The sequence below is a fragment of the Marmota flaviventris genome, chromosome 16, assembly GCF_047511675.1.
Source record: "Marmota flaviventris isolate mMarFla1 chromosome 16, mMarFla1.hap1, whole genome shotgun sequence".
Classification (NCBI taxonomy): domain Eukaryota; kingdom Metazoa; phylum Chordata; class Mammalia; order Rodentia; family Sciuridae; genus Marmota; species Marmota flaviventris.
In genome coordinates this window covers 55,473,146-55,497,127 of record NC_092513.1, presented here as the reverse complement: position 1 = coordinate 55,497,127, position 23,982 = coordinate 55,473,146, and the positions used below count along the sequence as shown (strand labels likewise).

At 43.9% G+C, this 23,982-nt stretch overlaps 1 protein-coding gene across 1 annotated transcript in view; it reads left to right on the top strand.

Annotated features, from left to right (window-relative positions):
• L3mbtl4 (L3MBTL histone methyl-lysine binding protein 4) overlaps positions 1-22,409 on the top strand; it is a 464,449-nt gene extending 442,040 nt beyond the window's left edge. The window contains exons 17-19 of the mRNA XM_027942948.2: positions 8,224-8,393; positions 16,659-16,721; positions 20,852-22,409. Of these exons, the coding sequence (XP_027798749.2) occupies positions 8,224-8,393; positions 16,659-16,721; positions 20,852-21,019 (401 nt within the window). The 3' untranslated portion in view covers positions 21,020-22,409. The remainder of the gene's footprint in view (positions 1-8,223; positions 8,394-16,658; positions 16,722-20,851) is intronic.
• The last annotated feature ends 1,573 nt before the right edge of the window (positions 22,410-23,982 follow it).

Sequence of the window (23,982 nt, the reverse complement as noted above, 5' to 3'; positions counted from 1 at the left end):
GTGCGGATAAATTGGAAATGATTGCCCTTGAATTTATGCTCTGCTAATGGGGACTGAAAAGTAAAGTTTTAACATAGTGTAGCAAGTGGCAGGGTCTTGCAGGGGCATTGGAGTTGGGGGGTGGGCATGAGTCACTTCCAGACAGGCAGAGGGAGGCCCCTGGAAAGTGATTAGGTCTGAGGGTAGACCAGGGCCTCTGTACCTGAACTACAGGTCTCTGGATCTAGGAACCCCAAGGCTGGACATCCTGGGACCAGGGACCTCTTTGAAGAGTGTTTACTGAAATAAAATCCAAAGAAGGAGCTAAAATCCTATGCTCATGGATTGAAGCTGAAGGCCAGATCCCTTCACAGCCTTGGTTTCTGGTTCCGGAAGTATATTGCTTGCCTCTTCCTCTGCTGATTAAGTGGCTGACTCCATCAGATTCCGCTGCATTTGGCAATTAGTCTTTAGAAAGTGCCTGTGTGGAGGCAGCCAGGCAAGGGAAGCCAGGAAGACTGTCCCACACACTAGCTAGGCTGGGTGGCAGCCCCTGAAAGAAAGAGGATGCAAGTTTCAGTTCCTGAAGACCTGGGGAAGAGTGACCGAGTCCTGGAGGGAGTAAAGAGAAGACTTTGGGACCTAGCAGGGAGTTGACTGCATTTCTGGAACCCTTAAAGTAAACTGAGGAAACAAGGCCACCCGCACTGAAGGGCTACTGGCCTTTGGGTCTTCAAAAATGTGCTGTGAGGTCCTATAAGAGAGAACTGAGGAGAAAGGCACCTCAACCAGATGGAGGAAGGCAGGCTTGAGTGGAGAGCTGGACATTCACTTCTCCCTGGACATCAGAGGATGCCCAAGATGGGAAGGCACCTGGTTGTGAATGGAATTGGGAAGCCAGTAGGTGGAGCCTCAGAGGAGCTGGACTATTACAGGATGACTGAGGGGAATACTGGGAAGATGGCAGCAGGAAGCCTGGAGATGCCAAAGCCCACAGGCCCTCCCTTATCTCCACCAGTACTCAAGCCCCAAAAAAGAAAGGGAGCAGCCAGATTGCCATAAACACCCTCAGTCCTTAGTGATTCGGGGTGAGTAGCAAAACTGTTAGAGAAAGTGACTCTAACCTAGTTTTGAAAGTCGCTTTTTGTAATTGATTGAAAAAGTTCCTGCTTTCCTAATGCATGTACTCATTTGGTCATTTATTCATCCACATAACACATTATTTATGAACTTCACCTGTGTGCCAGAGAAATACATTGTTCAAAGTCTCACAGCAAATACTGTGGAGCCAAGATTAGAACTCAGCTAGTCTCTCTCCAGGCAGACTTGTCTGCTCCTAGAGAATGTCTGTGACCTCAGGTCTTCAAGTCTTCTACCATTCTTGGAGTTGCTGGCCCTTGATGGAATACAGGCCACCTTCAGCCTTTGTCATTATCTCAACAAGGATAATGTTGATTGCATCTGGTCTCCAAGTCTCTTCTTGCACCTGGAGCATTTCTCTACAGAGACATGGCTCAGCACCCTCCCAGACCTGTACCATCTAATAGAAAAAGAACACTAGCCATAGAAATTGTCTAGTAGTCACATTTAAAATAATAAACAAGTAAAATTAATTTTATTTAACCCAACATACCCAAAATATTATTTCAACATGTAAATCAAGATTCAAAAAAATATTAAGGTGGTTTATTTTGCATTCTTCTTTTTAATACCAAGTTATCAACATCCAAGACATACTGTGGCACATCTCAAATTGCACTCCACATTTCAAGTGCTCCATAGCCACATGTCCCTAGTGGCTATCATATTGTATAAGACACAGATCTAGAACATCCTGGGCTCTTCATTCAACATCTGATTCTCTTGAGAGTCCATTGGACAGTCCTTGGGAAACCCCTGATTTTTCTATGCTTCATCTTCCACATTAGTATGAAACCAGATATGAAGAGCAGCTTGTGATGAGGGAGGATCAATAGCTAAATCATTATGGCACTCAGCAGATATCAGTGTTTAAATTCTGAACAATAATGTAGTAAAGAAATGGAACATGGTACAACAGACAAGCCATGCCATATTTTGGATATGATTTGGCATATGAGAAATAGCAAGTGCAGAGGGGCCCACTGTCAATTAAATGTCTGTTCTTGATGAGCTCATATTACCAAGCATGGCATGAGGAGTAGACATCATCTTGCCAATCATGCTTCAGCTTCTCTTGGTCTGCTCTTCCCCTTGTTTTGGGCCATAGAGAAGATGAATAAATGGAAAAGAAGAGGGACCAAGTGGGTTCAAAAGCATCACAATCAAGAGAAGAATCTGGTATAGCCCAGAAATGATGGTTTCAAGCACAGAGTAGGCAGACCATTAAGAGAGGTGACCCAGGAAGAAAACACCATCACCAAGTGAAGAGCCATTTCTGAACATTTGCTTGCTTCTCCAGCAGAAGTCACTAAGGAAGCACAGTACCTCAAACAGAGTAACTGCTCAGCAAGTGCTGGATAAATTGATGGAATCAGTTGGGAGCTATCACAGATTATACGGTGGGCAAGAAAATCACATAATTGGATTTCAGGGCCAGTTGCAATTCTCTTTTATTTATTATTTTTATTTTTATCTTTTTGAAGCAGAGAACACAGTAGAATTGTACCCCCTTTAATTGAAGAGATGGTTACTTGTGAAATGGGTCTCTGTTTTTAGTGGAATTAAAAATAACTCCAGGCCCAGTCATGCAGACTCTGGTTTACCATTTATGACTCACTTGCTTCGGTTTTGTTGTGTGAGGCTTTTGTGAAGAAACAGCCATATTTTTAAAGAACATTTCCATAAAGGATGTTTTTTCCCTTTGGTGTGGGGGTAGAGCAATATGAGAGGAATGACTGAGAGGGATAGAGAAGAAATTGGGGACCCATTTTCATGCTATTTTCAGATGAAATAAAATCCTTTAGACCCCAAATACTTAAAATATATATTTGGAATTAGGAAGCATATGGTTCTATACTCCATGTCACAAGCCTGTTTGGTCACTGAAAAAGCTGCTTCTAAGTCACATGTCACTCTCAACTGGCCATTCCCTCCATCTCCATAGACTAGAGAAAGAAACTCTCTCCTGACTGGGCTTTTCTTCCTGCTAACAAGACTTATGTCTCTAAAGGGTGTTATGTGTTATGTATTGCCTCTGCAGGACAGTAATGCCTAAACATCCTTAGAAATGGAATTCCCCTCTCCCAGTCATCCCGAAGAGACTCACGATCTATGGCCAAGTCTCCCATTGCTCTAGTGCAGGACTTCTTTGGACCCTGGGGTGGGATGCAGAGCTGAAGTTGTTGGCCCAGATCCCTAAGCACCTTGATGAAATCCTTAAACACTTCATTATAATTTTAAAGGCCATGAAATCCAAAAGAAATACCCATTGTGAAAAAAGTGGTAGCAAAAATCCTTCAACAGTTCCACAAATGGTAACCCACTGGAGTGACAAGTGTTACTACTCTTGTTTTCTGGAAGGGAAAGGTTATCCTAAATGTAGGGATAGCTTCCTTTGTTGTCACTCACACACTGGGTTTAGAGACAAAGCCAGGATTTCATACGCATTTCATTTTCTGGTGCAAAGGACATTTTGATTAATTAGAATGTTGAAACCTCCAGTAGGAGGGCTGCGTTTGCAGGATGAATTTCCTTGGCTGACTTTTCGGGAAACTGGGGAAGAGTCATTACTGCAGTGAGGCAGTGAAACTGGGAAGCAGCCCATATCCCTCAGCTGTGGTAGGTAGAAGCAGAGCTGGAATGAAGCGCAAGTGACCTTCTTGCCTGCTTGATGGTAAATGTCCTTTTCCAATCTGGAAGCCCCTATTTACCCAAAGTGCCCCAAGATAGAATAATCTGAACCTTTTAGTTTGATGAGAATGATTTTGAGGACAGTACTGACATGTATCACTTGACAGTCTGAGAACTACATCAGTAGGTGATTTTATCATGCAGACATCACGAAGTGTTGTTTATACACCTAGATGGCAGAGCCTACTAAACAGTTGGTATAGCCTGATCCTGCTAGGCTACAAACCTGTACTGCATGTTACAATACTAAATACTGTAGGCAACTGTAACATGATGGTATTTGTGTATCTTCATGTCTAAACATAGAAAAAGTATAGTAAAAATATCAGGCAACAGGAATTTTTTAGCTCTACAGTAATCTAACAGGACTACCATTATATACACAGCCCATTGCTGACTGAAAATCCTCACACAGCACATGATTTATACACCTTCATCAGTGGTTTATGTAACTTATTGATTAGCAACTATCTAGCAAATATCTGATATGATATGAGCTGTATTGGATTTAGAGAAAAGTTCAAATTACTGTGTTCACATCTTATAAAGATGATGCAAGTTTTTAAGCAGATATTTTCAAAAGTCTAATTTTATGCACAGAATTTAAACTAATGCAAATCAACCTCTGATTTAAAAAGTCTGTCAAGAGTCACGTAATCTCCAAGCTGCCAGCCCCACTGAATTTTAGCAGTGCTGTGAGGCTACCACCACACATGGGGCCTAGTTTGCCTGGGAAGCAGCCTGAGGATGCCACTCTCATTTCCCTCCTCTGGGACTTCTGCAAAGGGTTCTGATGACCACAGCACTGCCATTCCAGGACTTCTTGGGTGTGAATCTGAACATGGCCCTCAAGAACCTGAGTCTCAGTATGGATTTCAGCTTTTATAGGTTTCAGGGACATCTAGTTGCACTGGCTTTGGGCATATTATATGTCCCCACATTCACTATTGTTGCAACCTTTATGTCTTGAAACAGTAATGTGATATCTTACATGCACTAAACACTCATTTTATACTAAGAGCTATTCTAATCACAGCAACTCAGTGAGGTGTAAGTACTATTATTACCTACTTTAGAGAGGAAAACCTGGATGCATAGGCAGTAAACATCTCATTCAAGGTCACTTTTCTGCTCCAAAACCAAGCAATCTGGTCAACCCAACCTTCCCTCTCTGTGCCACAGTACCTCTGGGGCAAGGTCATCTAAGCACTCCTTCAGCTCAACCTAAGGGTCCCACTCCAAACTCATCAGCTGTGGAAGAAAGTAGACCTGGAAAAGGGTACAAAGGATACAAAACAGTTACCATGAAACACTCCCCCCAAATACATTCCCTTTTGTCACTGCCTGAGAATTAGTCTTGCATTGTGTTGATTTGGAGTTATGCAACTTTCCTTTATAAAACATTAATCCCAGTCTCAAAGATTCAGATTGCGTTTAGAGTAGTACCTGCATTGAGTGATTACAGCAGCTTCCACCTTGCTGAGTGCTTTACCCTTCACCCTCACACCAGCACTGCATGGTAGATATTGTCAACTCCAGTCATGTCTTAGAGATGATAGACTAGTTATTCAGAAGCTCCTTTCCTAACCTAACTCTTTTTAAGTACAATAATCCCTCTTTACCCACAGGGCATACCAAGACCCACTGGATGCTTGAAACTGCTTATATATTGAACCCACTATATACTCTGTTTTTTCCTAGATGCCCTGCAGCATTGCCACTTAAAACCAGAGTTAATCTCTCCTTTCATGTTTTGTGCCCTGTTGCCTCCTTTGCATCAGTACTTGTACTTTGGGGACATTATTAAATAAAATAAGGTTACTTGAACACAAGCACTGCTATACCATAGTGGTCAATCTGATAACAAACAGCTAGTGAGTAACTAACGGGCAGGTAGTGTGTACAGAGTGGATACACTGGACAAAGAGAGGACTCACATCACAGGAAAGATGCCACAAGATTTCAACAACATCACACAATTTAAAACTTATGAATTGTTCACTTTTGAAATTTTCTATTTAATGTTTTCAGACTGTGGTTGAACATACCCATGTTCAACTGAAAACATGGAAAATTAATTTTCAAGTTTTTATTCAATGATGTGAAATTGATACAACAAAATTAATAACAGTAAAAAATTTTCACATGTTAAACATGTGACTAATTCCCCAGGACTTGAGGTTGCAGATAAATAGACTCTAACCCTTATACCCGGTAAAAATTCTTGGAACTCAGGTAGGGACTTTACAGCCCAGCAGAGAGCTGTAGATCTTTCTCCACTGCCCATGGTGGGATCTCCTGTGGCATTAAAATTGTTCCCCACAGTTCTCATGGGCTTCCAAGTAAGTTTTGTTCATTCCTTGAGTAATCCAAATTCCAATTCCCTCCAAATGAATACTTTGATTTAACAGGGGCACGGTTAACCATATTCAAAAGCCATAGATAATATCAAGCCAATCTAAATTCAAAAGTATAAAGCAAGAGCTCCCTGCCTTTAATTCTAAAGGCTGTCTTGCTACCTGAGCCAATGGGAGGTCTTAATCCTTAAGAGACCATGGCTCTGGATTTCCCTGGGAAGTTCTCTGAGGTTTCTGTGTTGCTATAATCACAGCCTGGCCCTGTGATGCTTCCATCCTGGGCTTCAGGGCTTGTTTTGTGCATGCTCCTTGTACAATGGGACAACTTCATTAAAGGACATTCTTATATGTCAGCATACTGGCTTTTCCAAGAAGATATGAAGTTTCCTTTCAGAACCTGCAGCCTTACATACTGTTGGCAGAACTACATGAAGAGAGATAACCTATTTACATATTAAAAAGGTCAGCATTGGACAATCAGCAGTTAGAGATGAATTTGCTGCTGGTTGCAACTGGAGCATAAGAATTGGGAAGAAGCTGGCAATTTTGCTGTCTCTTCATCTGGGTAGACAGCAAGCCTTGGTAAATATGAGGATGTCTGCTGCGATCCACAAGAGCAGCGTCGTATAGAGAATCCCAGTGATAGACAGATTGCTTAAAGCTTAGGGCCTTTCTGATTACAAAAGGTATACAACCGACCATGTCAAGTGCAGGTCAGCCTGACCCTTTAAGAACTGTAATTAATTTGAGGTGGAATTATTTGCATAATAACTCTTTAGGCTCAGTTTGTAAAACACCAACCATCATAATAAACTTTAAATTATGTAGCTATTGCTTTCTTAACCTGCCATTTGCATTATGAAGGGTGTACTTTCATAAGTCTTGAAAAATTTCTTTTCATAATATGTCTTTTCAAAGTCTTTTTAAATATTGGTAGTTTTATTTTGCTAATGCATGTCAAAAGTATCTTAGAAGGTATTATAAAGGCAATGTTTTTTTTCTGAAATCTCTGTAACATGTTTTTGTTCCTTGCCCATTTGTAGGTTCAAAGTAAAATAGAGGATTTAAATCTATGGTCTATCTTAAATGTTGGGATGTAACTTAAGAATAAAGTTACTTTGTGACTAGGGATGTAATAGTATGGTAGAGCACTTGCCTAGCATGCATGAGGCACCGGGTTCAATCATCAGCACTGCAATAAACAAATAAATAAATAGTGAAGTCACTATTGAGGGGAAAAACTAAACAGAAGTGTTAATAAAAATGACATTGAAGTGCATCAATCCCATTGAAGTCTCACTTCAAGAGCAGCCACTCTTGGGCAAGCAGCAGCCATTGTTCTTTATGCCCTCACAACTCTGGTGCACTCAGAGCTTTTGTTCAGAAAAGAGAGCACCCCCATTTAAGAATGCCTGTGCCAGGGAAATCACATCTCAGCTGAGGCTGCTTTCCAGAAATCCTTAGCTGCCCCAGATTCCCACCTGAGGTTATTGTGTGCTGGGGATTGACAGCAGCAGCTGATGTCACCCCAGTTCTCATGAGGACCCTGTGCTACATTTCATTCAGTGTCAACAGGGGATTTAGGAAGCCAGATGTGGACCTGGCCAGCTTTAGAGATGTATAAAGTGGCTTCCAGGAAGAAATTGTTCTTTTGTACATACACATCTCAGATAGTTCAGTATGCCAATCTGCTCAGCATTCACATTCTGAGTGGGTCTTTGGTTCCTATGACTCTGATTTAAGGAGAGAGAAGCCAGGGGCAGTGACAAGCTAGTCCTTCACTGGCCATCATACAGTATCTCACAGAAATGATTTGTATTAAAAGTATTTAAAGCAAGCAGCCACAGTCTTCAGGGCCTAACATGACATCTATTTTGGCTAGGCCACTGTTCTAAAGCAGAACCATGGTATAGGCTATGCATGGGGACTCCTGGCCATGTGACCTTGTATAAGCAGGAGACAAGGCTGTTGGTTGTGTCTGCATCTTTCCTACCCTGACCACAGGCCCTCGGCTCCAGGCTGACCTGCTGCTCACTCCACACTGCCTCTCTTTCAGAATACTCAGCTGAGCAGAACCAGCAGGCCCTGCACCAATCGGTCTTCCTGACTTCCATGTCAGCCCACCCTTCTCGGGAGCTTCCCCTCGGCAGGGAGCAGCACTGCAAGCTGCTGCCAGGTGTAGCTGACATCCAGGCCAGCCAGGTGGCCCGGTGGACAGTGGACCAGGTGAGCGCCAGGGCCATGGGATGGGACCACCCTTTGTTGGCTTCTCTGTTGCCTGGGAAAATACCCTTTTTCTTTCAGGCAGCACATCCTCTATATTAAGTTAAATTCAAATGCAGTGAGAAGCCAGACATGATTTTGAGGAAATTAGGAAAGCCCAGTTAGTTAGTTTTGTGTCTCCTCTTCCCAGCCTTATCCAGTGCTGCCCTGTGCTTCATCACTATCTGCCCAGGGCTAATTTAAGCCTCCAAGTCCACATCCCAGCTTTGATTTGAGGAAGTACAAATGTATAAGCATCTTAGACTTGAGTCCCAGCAACATCCTTGCTGGAAGATAGCACTGCCCCAGTACATCCAGACCCTGAGCACCAAGTACATTCTCTGCAAGCAGGCCTTGCTTCCCATTTCTTCACCCAAAGCCACAAGATGATCAGGCCAACCTTAGGTTGATTTTTAAAGTGCATATGGTATCAACATTGTGTAAGATGCTGCACAGAGGGAAAAGCCAGATCATATTTTAATATAACCATGCCTTACAATATTGGTTCTTAGTAAGGATCCGTTAAGCCCCATTGCTTACTATAATGCAATAGGACTACTTCAGATTTAAGGCCATCTTATTATAAGGAGTACACTGTTTGGTGGAATTTCTTTCGGATGAAGGTATTGTTTCCCTAGTTAGGCTTGAGAACTTTTTATTTCAATGACAGAAACCCTGAGGGCAAGATTCGAATTACAACTGGAGTTAAATTTGTCAAAAAATATTTACTGAGCGCTTCCTGTGGTCACCTTGACTTACTCGTGGTTGAACCTTCCTTCGTAGGCTGGGGCTGAGGTCCCTGTTCTCACTCCTCCCCAGGCACTTTACATGATGGGCCTGTGCCCGGAGTCCTTTGGCAGGAACAGAGGGGTCTGCCATTGTTTTATGGGATGCCATGCTGCCTACCTCTCCTTTCACTCTTAGAAAGGCCTGGATGGTCCTGGTCATGGAGAGTTGACCTGGAATGTGCCAGGAACTGGCTGTGTGTCTGGGAGAATGGCTAAAATGTGGTCTTCCTCCTTAAAAGTGTCCCAAGTCTGCCTGTTTATGAATTTCTACAAGTTTACAGAGTATACCTCAGCTACATGACCAAACATCAACTTTAAAACTTGTTGTGTCTGTAATCAAATCATGTATAGTTTTGCCCTTGAAGCAACACTACACAAATAGGAAGTTAACTGAGAACTCAATGGCATGTCATTTATTCTTAATTTTCAAGCTTGTTATTTGAAATTCTATATCTGGGAAGTAAGTCTGAGAGTGGCTCCTCTTTTCTTGCTGGTTTCCTAGCTCTTGGCTCCATATGTCCTCCATAGTAAGGCCGAGATTTTTATTTCACCCATTTGGCAGATGGGGAAATTGAGTAAGCCAGAGGCTAAGTGACTTGCTTAAGCCTACACTGGTAGAATCAGGTTCACCATGCAAACAGCAGCCCTGGGCATGAAGGAAAATAACCTGGGATAGCGAAAGGTGACCAGGTGTCAAAGGCCTCCGAGGCTAGGTGGGGAGTGGCATGACTCATTTGGCAGCTGAAGTCACATTAGGATCTCGGCATAAAGTCACTTTGTGAATGTGCTGTTTCAGGGAAATGAGTATGACAGGTCTGCAGAAAGAGGGAGAAGCCAAGGAGAGGGAGACGACCAGGAAGTTGCCAGCATGCGCCTGGTGTGGGAAAATCAGGGTCTGGATTGGGTGCTGCCATGAGAAGAACCTGACTTCCGTAAATGTTTTAAAGGCAAAAACAACAGCACAGGGAAGTCGATTAGACATAGAAGATGAAAAGTAAAACCAGCCAAATGTGATTCCATTTATAGTCTCAGCACTACACAGTTTAATAGGTAATTAGGATAATAATATGTGAGAGCTGGGAGGCCCAGTAAGTGGGGAAATGCTGGAGCTGTCAGAATACTGGAACTTTGGGGAAAGGGCCCAGTTTGGAGGCAAGGGGACAACACAGGGAAACAGGAGGCACTGCCATTACCAGTGAGGGAAGGGCACCAAGTCAGTGCTCCCAGAGACAACTCTGAACACTGAGGAACCAGGCTCAGATAAAAAGTGCAGGAGAAGGGGAGATGCAAATGAGAGCTCAAAGAGGAGCTGGAGGAAGCCCCTGGAAGAAAAGCCTCACAAGGAGGCCAGTCAAGAGCCTTCCATGCAGCAAGGCATATGGCAGTTCAGCTCAGGGTCCTGGTTGGGGCTGCAGAGTTGGACTTCAGGAGATTTGGAAATCTTGTGTTTTTCTTAATGGAGGAGAGAGAACTTTCATTTGCTTCTTTGCATGACAGCAAAAAGAACAGGACCCCCTAACAGGAGCATCAAGCAGTAAATAGGAAATGGGAGGCTGGTGGCTGATCTGACAATTTTCAAGTTTGGCACTTAATGTTAAAACAACTTTGGAAGGTGACTTAAAAAAAAGTCTCAGTAGGACTGGGAAGTTCTCAAAAGGAAGATCAAGGAGAAAGGATGTGAGGATTGTGAGGAAAGCTACATCCCAGTACTTGAGTTCTGGTGTGTGTGTGTGTGTGTGTGTGTGTGTGTGCGCGCGCGCACACACAATCTCAGCCTTTTATTGCTGGAAAAGGCCTTAGAGCATTTATAAATTAAGTAAAATCAGAGAGGCCAAGAGCCTTGCATCGAACGCCCCTGTTCATAATGCTTCCTGGTGTTTCGGTAACCATGACTCCCACCAGGGAGGCATTCCAAAGGCGACCTTCTCCCAATTCCCTCATGTTGACTTGTCTCAGCCTTTGTATCATCCTAACAAGATGCCCTTGAGGACAAGGAGCACATCCTAAATTTCTTGCCTGTATCTTTATGCACTACAGCACCTCTCTCAGCACTGAAATAGGTCCTCAAGAATGATCTTTGATGGATTGAAAAATGCAGGCTTTGTGTTTGTGTTCTTTTTCTATCTTTGAAAATAAGGCAGCTCTCCAAAGGGAGTCCACATCAGGGTGTTTAGTGGGTGCCCACCAATGGTGGAGTGCGAGCCTGCTCCGGATGTCACAATGAAATGGTGATTGAGGAGGATGATTTGAAAGGGCAGTGCAGATCTGAGCAGGATCAGTGGGGGCTGGGGCTCCTTTTGTGCTTTGTTAGCACTGGTCATAGGGGAGCCTCAGTAGCCGAGGACAGGGTGTGTTGAAATGAACTTGGGCATCCTGCGTAAAGCGCCATTCAGAGACCTAACATGAGTGTCTATAGCAGAAGAGACGAGAGAGAAGGTTCCCATTGTCTGCCACCCTGGCCTGGGAGAAAGGCCTCTGCTCTGCATGATGCTACCTGTGAAGAGAAGCCAAGCAGGGCCTTTGTCACACTCCCAGAGCTGTGAGCTGGCTTTCAACTCCTTTATCACCATGGTTGTCTCTCCCACCACAGTGTTTTTCAAAGCATAGTTAGGCCGTGAAGTCAATTTAGTGGTTATGAAATGGAAGGCAAGAATAGATACACGATGTATCACAAAGGTTATTGTTTTGGGAAACTTCCGTTAGACATGGGTTTGAGCTCGTGCTAAATTATGGTCAGTGTAAGTTCATTTCTTACTCTAGACCAGGGAAATATCCTGTTCAAATACATCAACGTCTGAGAGTAAAAACCAAAGTATTTTTATATTTTTACATCTTCACAGCAAACTGTCCTCCGCTCAGAGTGTCAGATGCACATTTGAGAGTGAATGCACAGGTGAATTTTATGTAGTCTCTTCCTGCCAGGTGTGTGTCCAAGCACATGCAGGCAGGCTGTGAGTGTTGCGTGCACATTCACCACCACAGATATGACTCAGTTATGCTTGGCCCCTCTTATATCTTAAAATACTTCTTAAAGCACCCCATATAAATTGTCTGAGCCTCAACCAAGTGCTCCCTAAATGTTCATTAACTATAAAAGATGGAAGTCACTTTAAAAGCAGACTTTACACAGGAGGGAGTATTTTGAAAAATTCAGGGTACTGCTAGCTAAGCATAGCAGCCTTCACAATTGAGCCCTTAAAAAAGGGCAAATAAACCGTGCTGTTAAAAAATGAGACTCAGACTGGAAACATGGTCCCCAGTGGACTTTTAGCTAGTACAATCAGGCACACATCTCCAGGCTCAGCAAGGGAGAACACCACCATCCAGGAAGATTGAAGGCAGCAGCCCCACTGCGGAACAGAGGCCTGCTGCGCTCTGGAGAGGAGGCCGAGAAAGTAGGTCGTGGGGGGGACGTGAGCTGGGTACAGTGAAGGGCTCATCTGAGAACCCAGGCGGTGTCATCCTTCTTAGTCTTCCCAGACTGCTGTCTCATACCTACAATTAACTTACTCAGTGTCCTTCCAAAGCAAAGCAGGGATTTTGGCCATAGGACATTGTGTTCCTGACAGTGTAGAAAATGGTGTGTGTCAGCCCCCACAGCCCCAGCCAAGGACACACGCCCACATGTCAACCCCACACCATGGGGAGCTCCCCACAGCCATGGCCGAAGCCTGGGCTGCCACTGGTCTCCAAAAGAGTAGCTGCTACTTTGAAACAGCAGAACCACCCCACTGCTGTCCTTTTGTGGACTGAGGACAAATGGACACTCCTCTCTCATTGAATTTTCTGCCATTAAATAGCTACCCGCATTTTACCACAAACTTGAAGGGCACACACACACAAAAAAGACTTTCTTTGAAGGGGAGAATGAGAGGAAAACCTTTGGATGTTACTCTCCTTAAAAGCTCACCACTTCACATGTGGAAAACCTGTAGCAAAACGGGCTTGCTATTAAAAGTCAATAAACCTTATTGTTAGGGGAAATAAATATCAACTAGTAATACTGAATCAATTTTTACATTCTCAGCCATATAGTCTGCTTCTACAGGTTTCATGGAACTTATTCTTTACTTTGGAAAAACAGACTGAGTAGAATGGGAATGTCTTTCTGGAAAAGCAGAGAGTTTGGGAGAGGTGGTAGGCCAGGGAGACGTGCCTACCCAACTGCCTCTGGAGAGCCAGGGCAAAGCTGCAGGAGGAGACCACCACGCTCACAGCCCTCACTTTGCTCTGTTGACACTTTGGTTTGACATATTATTTATTCCCATTAAAAGAAGCCAGTTTACCTCGACAGGGACAGTGATTTCTTGGCTATTGGTACTGAGGAGGGGATGGAGTCCTTGTTTCATTGTCCAGAAAAGGGCAATTTAACATAGCAAACCCCCAGAGCCACACGCAGCACTTCTGCTGTGAACAGAAGCCCTTGAGCAAGTACGTAAGAGCCCCTCCATCCCACAGGGAGGCCACTGTCCCGACAGTTGACATGGCGCCCCCACCACAGCTCCTGAGTGAGATGGGATGGCACACCGGTCTCTAGCTCACTCCTGGTCCCCCTTTTCTCTCTGCCTTTTTCCTTCTATGACATTCAGCCCTGTGAAAGAGCCACACTAAAAGAGGACCTGGGGGGATTTTGATCCCCCCAGGGATATTGGCAACATCTGGATGCATCTTTTGGCTATCACAGCTGGAAAGGGAATATTGCTAGTGGCAGCTAATGAGTAGAGGCCAGGGAGGCTGTTAAAAATCCCTCATCCACAGGACAGCCCCACAGCAGTTCTCTGACCCAAGGCGTTGTGGCACTGAGGTTGAGAAACCCCACCCTAGAACATGTTCCCTGGAGTCAGCTTTGGTTGCTTTTGCCCCGGCACCCAGCCCCAGTTCTGGGGACTTTACCCCTGTATCCCCTCCTCCTCAGCTCTAGGCTTTTCCCCATGCAGAGCAGGTGTCCAGGCCCTCATGTTTCCTGCTGACTGCAGCTGATGCCTCCGCTAATGCCCTGCCCACTCAGAAGACCCAGCACGAGTCCATCTAGATGCTGCTGGGTCACCTCTCCAGCTTTCTCTGGCACTGTGGCTCCTCAGCCCTCAGTGCACATTAGCATCCGCTGGGGAGCTCTGAAAATAAATACCCAGCACCTGGACGCAGTCCAGCTCCATTCATTTGCAATCTCTGTGGACTGAGCCTGGACTTCAGTCAGCCTGAAAGCTCTGCAGGTGAATGTAATGTGTGGCTGAGCTGGAGAACCAGGGCGCCAGGCTTTCTGCCACCTGCTGATGGCCCATATGACCCACACCCTTGAGGCCATGCCAACCCTGCCTTTCCTGATGCCACTCCCCTTGCCCTCCTCAGTGCCAGCTGACCTGGACTCCTCAGTGCTGCTCCCACCCACCCTGTGTGGCCCTGCTTCTGGGCTGCCTCCTGTGATTCTCCATACCTGGAAGGTCTTCTCAACACATCCATCCCAAATTGCCACCCATGGGAAGATGGAGCTTACATCAGTGACCATCTCAGGGACCCCATCCTTATGATGTTCCCACCTGGATGCAGTCTTCTCTTGCAAAAGCCTGTGCCTTTACACTTCTCCTCTGGAGGGTCACACATTTGACCATGTGTCATAGTCATGAGAAAGGCGTGTTATACTCCACCCCCTCTCTCCTCCCACCACACATTGAACCATTAACTCACAGGTGCAGCCCTTCCAAACCCCAGCACAAAGCCTCACACTTGGCCAGGTTTAGGACATGCTCACATAGAACAGCAGCCTGGGGAAGGGCAGAGATGCCCCATCTCTCAGTGTTTTGGGCCAGAGACCCATTAGGAGTCCTTAGCCACCATCAAAGCTCTTGTCACCTGAGTTCCAATTGACCGGAGGCCTTCCATGACTTTCTCCTGCTCCCTGCAGATGCTATACACATGCTCCGTGCATCCTGTTTACCTAGAAGAAGGCAATCAGGTGAACTCAGTAAACCTCAGCTTTTTCCACTTGTGTTGCAGAGCCCCAGGTTCTGAATAAACTGGGCCTGTCATGCTAAGAACCACAGCTGGCCTGAGCACATGGACACTCATCCCAGAGCTCCTGGGTCAGGGTGGTGCCAACACATGCTGCGTGATGGCTGGTTTGGGAGGGACTTTCTACGTCCTTATCACCTCTAGAAGGATGATTGCAAAGGGACCCATGATGAAATAGACTCACGGTGCCAGAAGAGCATAAAGCAGATAGAACTCAGGTGTGCAGCCACAGGGTGTGTCTGGAGGCATTGGTCCTCCCTGACTGTGCTAGAACCTGGGTCACCCATCACCCGGTGCTCTTCTGCAGTGAGAGGAGGAGCATCTTCTTACGTCTCATGGGGGGCTCTGAGGGAGTGGGTGCTCCCAGAATGCTGCCATGGTGGAACTTGTTAGTATAAGACCATGAGCTCTGCAGCCCTCTTGAGACCTTCCCCGTGAGATGCGGAGAGGGACAGGGTGAGCGCTCACCATTCAGTGAAAGAGAGAGCCAAGAGGAAAAACAAGCAAGAGGACAGTTCCTCCTACAAATCTCACTCCCACAATTCCATTTACTATTGTGCTCCTGCTTCCATTCCTCCCCTGCTGAGACTGTGCCAGACCCAGCTAGAAATAGCCAGAGCCCAGCAGTCATCTGGGTTTGTTAGGAGTCTACATTTTATCATGTCTGTTCAGGGAGCTCCCCTAAATTGTCTGTTGAGACCAGTCCATGGCTTCCTGAGTTGACAGTCCATCCTTGACTGAGTTATTTTATTAAAAGGAACATGGGGCATGTGGGGACAGAGAAAGGGTAAAAAAGAGAGTTGGGAAGTCAAGTGAAAGGGACCAAGTCTCCAGAACTCAGGATTTGAGGTAGAAAACCAGGTCCAAAAACATCTCTGCTACCCACTGACCATGTGTGAGTTTGGGTAAGTTGTTAAACCTCCTTGGGCTTCAGTTTTGTGGTTGTTGAATTGGGAATCCAGCTCAGCATAGATTCACAATTTCCTCCAGGCTGCCAGGCACCAGGTGAGGACCTGGAGCCTCAGCCCTAAGAGGGGACTCTGCCATCAAGTCTGCCTACAAATACAGTGGTACTTGTGAATATTGCTGCATGAGGCCACTGTCCCCTGCCTACCTTGACACTGGAGTGTGGTCAGGAGGTTCAAGTGCAAGAAGCTTCTAGAATGCCAGAACCCCACTCAGAGGGAGGCCATCACTTCACCATTATCACCATAACCCTGTATAGGTCAGCTTGGTGATCAAAGGATAGAAAAGACACTGGGGGCAGGACTAATTGCTCAGCTGACAAATGCTAATGTGACTTGATAGTTACTATTGAAATCCCAAGTGTTTGAGGGATTCAAAGTTTATTTTACTCACATGTTGATTTACTACAACCCCCAAATTATTTCAGGTGTGTGTCTTAAATTAGGCTTTTCATCTTGCACTGTAGGTGGCTGAGTTTGTACAGTCTCTTTTGGGCTGCGAAGAACATGCCAAGTGCTTCAAGAAAGAGGTAAGAAATGTAAAAATTAGATATATTTCCATACTTCTGGCCCAAAAGTTCTTTATTTCTGTTTAGTTAAGTATAAATAAGAGCAGTTTGGGAAGGCAAGAGAAAAGGGAGCCAGCAGGGCAGGAGCCCAGCAGTAAGTGAGAGACTGATGCAGAGGGGCAGCCACTGTCTTTGGTTCTCACTTATTTAGCTCTGCTTTGTCACAGAGTGCTGTGACACTCAGCTTAGACAGTATGCTCCACAAATATACTGTTTTGTGGAAGAGTAAATGAACAAGATAATTAATCATGAAGTCTCTGCATGGGGCCATACGGGGGGGAAGAGAGGAATCTTCCCTTGGGACTACAACCAAGAAGTAGAGGGGACTCTGCTCCAAATGCAGAAGGGGGACCATCCTGTTATCCCTGCCAGCACCTGCTTCAAGAGGGGTGTGGAGGAGCCACAGAATCCTGTGAGATCTCTGCCTCCTGCCTTCCCTTGGCTGGGATTTTTCTGAACTGCTTAACATTTTTCCTGGAATTAGTATCCATAGCCATATGGGCCACAGAATGATACTGCAAATAATAATACCAACAACAGAATGGTAATGCAAATAATAATGACAGTGATTACCATAGGCCTGCCATGTGGTGCAGGCCTATAATCATTATCTTTTGATTCTCGAAACATTCTACATTGACAGTTCACCACGAAAAAGTTCAGGTTCAAGAGGGCTAGGCATCACAAGCAAAGAGCAGAGTTGGATTGTATCCCAAATACATCTGATTCCAGAGCCTCATTCACAGCTTTAGAACTTACCAAAGAAGTACCCTCCTAAGAACTCTAGAAAGCACCACACACCTCTCTTCCTCTCGAGTTCGGAGGATATGTGCATTCAAGAGAAGCACTATGGAGCCCAGTCAGAATGGCATTGGTCTACTGGCTGCCAATAAAACGAGGTTCTCCTGATTCCACCTGAGTGCAGCACAGCCTGGGCACTGTTGACCCAGCCTCATACATGAGTCTACTGTCTGTGTTACCCACCTTGTCGGAGTCTGTCTGCATGATGAGCAGGAAAGAGAATCCTTTGTGGCCAGTTTATTCCAGCTTGATCCTTCCTGACCAACTCTGTTATGTGCTCGGGTCACTCAACTTCTCTCTTCCCTCCCCTCTGAAACACAAGTCTTTTAGCTTAGAATTTCAGGTTTCCTCATCTACCTTACAGAGTCACTGGGAGGTTCAAATACATGGAAGGTTATCAGAGTTCCTTAAATGTTAGCTGTATCGTCACCATCATCACTTATTATCAGGACAACTGGATATGTGGACAACAATTTTTGCTTGAAAATGCTAGAGCCAGACCCATGTTAGGGATGGAAGGAGGCATATTCTCTCTCCTCCACCTATAGTGTGTGCTTTTTAGCCCCTGGGGAAAGTATTTGCTTTTAGTATGTGCTAAATGGATAAATCTTCAATATATCATAAATGCACAGGAAGCTTTTCCAAACTTTTAAAGGATTAAAATGTTCAGAACAGACACTTCTCAGAAGATGATATTCAATCTATCAATAAATATATGAAAAAATGTTCAACATCTAGCAATTAGAGAAATGCAAGTCAAAGCCACTCTAAGACTTCATCTCACTGCACTCAGAATGGCAGCTATTAAGAATACAAACAACAATAAATGTTGCTGAGGATGTGGGGGAAAAGGTATACTCATACATTGCTGGTGGGACTGCAAATTGGTACAGACAATGTGGAAAGTGGTATAGAGATTCCTTGGAAAACTGGAACCACCATTTGACCCAGCTATCCCCCTCCTCGGTTTATACCCAAAGGACTTAAAAACAGCATACCACACTGATGCAGCCACTTCAATGTTTAGAGCAGCACAATTCACAGTAGCTAAATTGTGGGACCAACCTAGATACCCTTCAGTAGATGAATGGCTAAAGAAATGCAGTATATATACACAATGGAATATTACTCAGCATTAAAAGAGAATAAAATCATGGCATTTGCAGGTAAATAGATGGAGTTGGAGAATAAAATGCTAAGTGAAATAAGCCAACCCAAAAAAAAATGCTAAGTATTTTCTCTGATATAAGGATGCTGATTCATAACGGGGATGGGAGGCAGCATGGGAGGAATAGACCACCTTTAGATAGGGTAAAGGGAGGGAGGGGAAGAGGTGGGAGCATGAGGGTAGGAAAGGCAGTGGAATGAGACAGACACCCTAGGTATATGTATGAAGACACAAAGGTGTGGTGTGACTCTACTTTGTGTACAACCAGAGACATGAAAAATTGTGCTCTATTTGTGTAATATGAATTGAATTGCATTCTGCTGTCATATATAACAAATTAGAATTTTAAAAGAGAGTTAAAATGTTCAAATCCCACCCCAGGGGTCTCAGGGTAATTCTTCCTTCCATTATAAGAATCATCACTTTCAATGAGACATGAATTCTAAGGGGTTTGTATTATGAAATTTGAAAAGGTTTAGAACCATGGCTCAAGGTTTGTGGAAGCGTTGCTAGTATGGAAACCCCTTTCATTCCTGCCTCTGTGGTTCTGGAGCCAGGATTTAGCTGAGTCAGGCTGTACCTCAAATATTAGCTGCATCGTCACCATCACCTCAGTGGTGTTACAGGGGGAAAGACACTCAAGCAGCCTCTGGAGACAAGCTCTGAGGTCCCCAGTGCCTCAAGAAGCTGTGGACAAGCAGTCTAGCCATTCACCATTACTGACTCAAGGAAAAAAAATCACACTTCACACTACAGTATTTTCTATTTAAAAATATTTAATTGTCTAATAAAAATTGAAGGGCTGGGGATGTGGCTCAAGCGGTAGCGAGCTCGCCTGGTGTGCGTGCAGCCCGGGTTCAATCCTCAGCACCACATACAAACAAAGATGTTGTGTCCGCTGAAAACTAAAAAATAAATATTAAAATTCTCTCTCTCTCTACCTCTATCTCTCTCTCTCACTCTCTCTTTAAAAAAATTCTCTCTCTCTCTCTCTCTCTTTAAAAAAATCAAGGCATAGAACATGATGATTTAATATGCATATACATTGTATAACAATTTCTCACAATCTAGATCACTGATACAGCCAGGTATATAGTGATGCTTGCCTATAATCCCAGCAGCTCAGGAAGCTTAGGCAGGAGTATTCCAAGTTCCAAGTCAGCCTCAGCAACTTAATAAGGCCCTAAGCAGCTTAACAAGACCCTTCTCAAAAATAAAAAAATTAAAAAGGACCATGGATATAGCTAAGTAGTAAAGCAACCCTGGGGTTCAATTCCCAATACCACACACAAAAAAAAAAAACCTTACAGATACATCTATCACCACTCATTCAGACATTAGATCTTCATTTAGAGCCAGGAATCCTTCTGAGCTAATTTTAAAATGTTTTTAAGGCAAATAAATAAAATATTTACAAACTTAAGATATAAGAAAATTAAAAGGAGATAATAAAAACCAATCACTCTTCCACCAGCCAAAGACAACTTCTGTTAATATTTGATGTAAAATTTCAAATATTTTAAATATTATGTATACATGTGGTCATGTACATTTAATTTAAAAAATCAAGTTTGAGATTTGTGTCAACATGCTGTATTATTGCTTAACAATTCATGAAATTTCTCAGATCATTAAATGTTTCATAGAGAAGTAAATTTGGGTGCCTGCTTAGTGTCTCATCCCATGGCTATACTATAACTTATTTACTTCAGCTCTTATTGGAACTCTGGATTGTTTCCAGTATTATAAGTATTGCTATAGTATGCACATTGCATATTATTCTCTCAGGGGGGAAAAAAACAAAACTCTTGGAGATTTATAGCATTACTTTAACAGCTTTTGATACAAATTCAAGACCAAGATTTTTTAAACACAACAACAGAAATTCATACTGGAAAATTTTTGTATATGGAATTCTTAATTAAGAGAGTAAGCACCTTTTCAAAATAACTTTAGTCCCAAGACCTAGGAGGAGATGAAGTTGATGGATGGGTGGTCACTGACAAGCTCTCCATGGAGGCCTTGATGATTTGGTCTCACATTCAGCACCCAGGAGTTCCCAGTGGGTAACCAAGCTTTAATGGCAGGATATTGTAAATTGTGTTTGTTTATTTGTTTGCAGCAGATCGATGGCAAAGCCTTCCTGCTTCTGACACAGACAGACATCGTCAGAGTGATGAAGATCAAGCTGGGCCCCGCGCTGAAGATCTACAACTCCATCCTGATGTTCAGGAACTCCCAGGACCTCACAGAAGAAGACACTGTCACAGGCCAGGATGTCACAGAGTAAAGGTGCTTCCAAACTCATGCCAGTGCCAGGACTCTTTCAGCAGTAAATTGGCACCCATCAATTTGATTTGAATGTCCCCATGGTCATATCCATATTTAATCTGGACACTTTCAAGCATCTGTGGTTCATGTGTAGAGGATTTTGAAGAGTGATGGTGTGCCAGTGACTCAGAGGCTCAGGCACAAGTGTGGTTTTATGAATGTGGTTATCGTTGATGGGATCCTTTCTGCTATGATGTGTTGCAACAAACAGACCAAAGAAGCCCACACATACATCTGTGTCCTTCCCTCACCATAAAAGAAGACATTTTCCATCTTGCAAGCACAAGTCTCTCAAGTGGTACAATATCAGAAAAGCAGATGCATCAACACATTGTTAGTGTTTTCACCAGAACCACATCTGAACATGGCTCATACCTGCTGACTGGAGGCCTGGCACTTTAAAGACTTCCTGTAAGGCTTTTGTGTACTTTACTCAGGAAAGTATGACTCTTTAAAAAAAATAATAAGCACATGATTTTGCAGTTCATGAAATCTCTTTTTTATTCCATTAACCACTTCTTGGTTGCCGCCCCAAGGAGTCCAGGAGCTTACACAAAAGAACGTGCCCAGGAATCATGGGAGAACAGTTGGGTGGGCCCTTCCAGAAGATGATAATACCCTTCTGAGGAGCTTTCACCAGCTGTGGGTCCCCTAGGGTCCCCATTCTAACGCTGGCATTGGCTGGTAGGCCAGATACCACCCACAGTGAAATCCTCCTGGCTCCCACTCTGTGGAGAGCTCAGGGGTGCTGTTTTCCCCTGCATCCTGTCGGATCTATATGACAAGTACATCTGGGCCCTGTGTACACCTTTACAGAACCCTGCCATTAGGAAGGAATATTTCTAACGTTGGGAGCTCGGTATCTGTTATTTGTTTGAAAAATTCTGACTCATTATCAGATTTTATTTGTTTTATAATTGATTATATCAGAGACCCAAGTTGTGTGGAGTTTGTCCCACAGTTACAAAAGGCAAGTACCTCTTTCTTAGCTTCTTACTGCTCTTCCATGTAGAGCAGCAAGCTACAAATGCCCTCATGGAAGTGGAAATTCATCATTTTAGGGTAGGAAGAAAAAAGGGAATTCATAGAGAAGAGACTCAGAACTGACCACATCCATTTGCCTCCTTAGGAATGTTAACAGTTTAAGAAAGTTAATTCTGCTTACAGAAGTTCTCCAATTTTAGGTAACGAAAGAAAAAAATCTTCTCTGAGAAATATGCATACATTACATTTGTTCAGATCCTTATCTAAATGTAATTTTAATATATTATCAGTTATGTAAATTTTGTTTCTGTGGCATTTGGTTTGTTGTTTTGCTTTGCTTTTTGTAGACTGCCATGTGCAATTAAAATTCCCTGCTTCTGCTGTTAAAATTTTAATATATTTTAAATGATAATAAACAGATAAAACAAAATCCACACCTTTCTATCTTTAATGAGCACATCATTATAACCTACACCCACACCATAGTCTGGTTTTCCCCAGCTGTGGAAGAGCAAAGGTTGATTTGCTACATGTGTTAGTCAGCAAAGTCAGCCAGCTGTACCACTGAGTTCCTTGGGATAGGTTCCCTTAGGGAAAAAGGTTTAGTGTTAATAATTTGAGATACCAAATTGGGGATTTTTTTAAATAATAAGAATTTTAAAATTGCTCATTGTTTATCATCCATGGAAGACCTGGCTTGCACATTATATGAATGTCATTTCAACACATTTCCTAGACCAGAACAAATGATACCAAGCAAAATTGGGATTGAACGTTGTTCCTGGAAGCCAACATGATCAGAGATAGATCCAGGTGTCCATCACCTGAAGAACACCCCACTCTGCCACCCTCGACCTTAACATAGTCAAAAGGAAACTCAGATCTTCTCACCTGGGTGAACAATGCCCTCATCAGAGTAGTGCCCCAGCCAGGAAGCTGAAACCCTCTGACTGTCCATGCTGTTTCGTAGCTGGATAACACTGGAGTTAGGGAGAATGTGCACCATCAGTTCTTGGGAGCTGGTCCCTGCTGGCCCCAGCACACTGCAGACATTCTACTCAGCCCTCTGCCCTCTCCCTTTACTTTCTTTAATATTCTGCACTTGATTTATACTCAACCTTCCTCCAAATTCACGCCACTCTTACGCCTCCTACCTTTGCATCTGCCCATCTCACTGCCCAATGTGTTCTTCCCCTGACTTCTCAGTAGTCTTTCTTGACACCTTAACTGTGAGGTGCCCAACTGACTTTCTGACCCCTCAGAAACTGGCATCTCCCCATCTATCACCCTTCACTCTTTATTGTTATTACTTGTCTGTTCCCACTAGTTTGGAAGATCGTGGCGATAAAGTCTACATCAGTCCTGTTCATCACTGATTCCCTGCGCTCGTGGCGATAAAGTCTACATCAGTCCTGTTCATCACTGATTCCCTGCGCTTGGCATAGACCCTGGCACTTGAAGCATAGTAAGTTATTTGTTGCATCGATAAATGACACAAGCCAACAGAATTTAAATGCAAATCTCAGCTCTGCAACTTCCTAGACAGATGTAACTTCTTTGTAAAACAAGAAAGTAATATCTACACCAGGGTTTTTTAAATTTGATTTTGGTGGGTATTTGCATGCATACAAATATAAGCAACATAACATATATAGGGTCCTGATGTCTAATGGCAGCCATTAAGTAGGTATCAATCAAACAAGAGCAGGACCGAAGAGCAGCAGGAACTCATTTCTTTGGCATTGGACCAAGCTACAAGGAATCTCCCACATACAAACCCTTTGAGTTTGCATCAAAGCTGATCAGCATGTGCCAACTCCACGAGGCCTGCTTCTCTTAGAGTGGCTGGATGCTGCTGAGGGACCATGGGTTATCCTGGACTCAGCTCCGTCGTCTTCTGGCTTCTACTACATTCCAGCCAGTCTCCTTCCCCTCTCT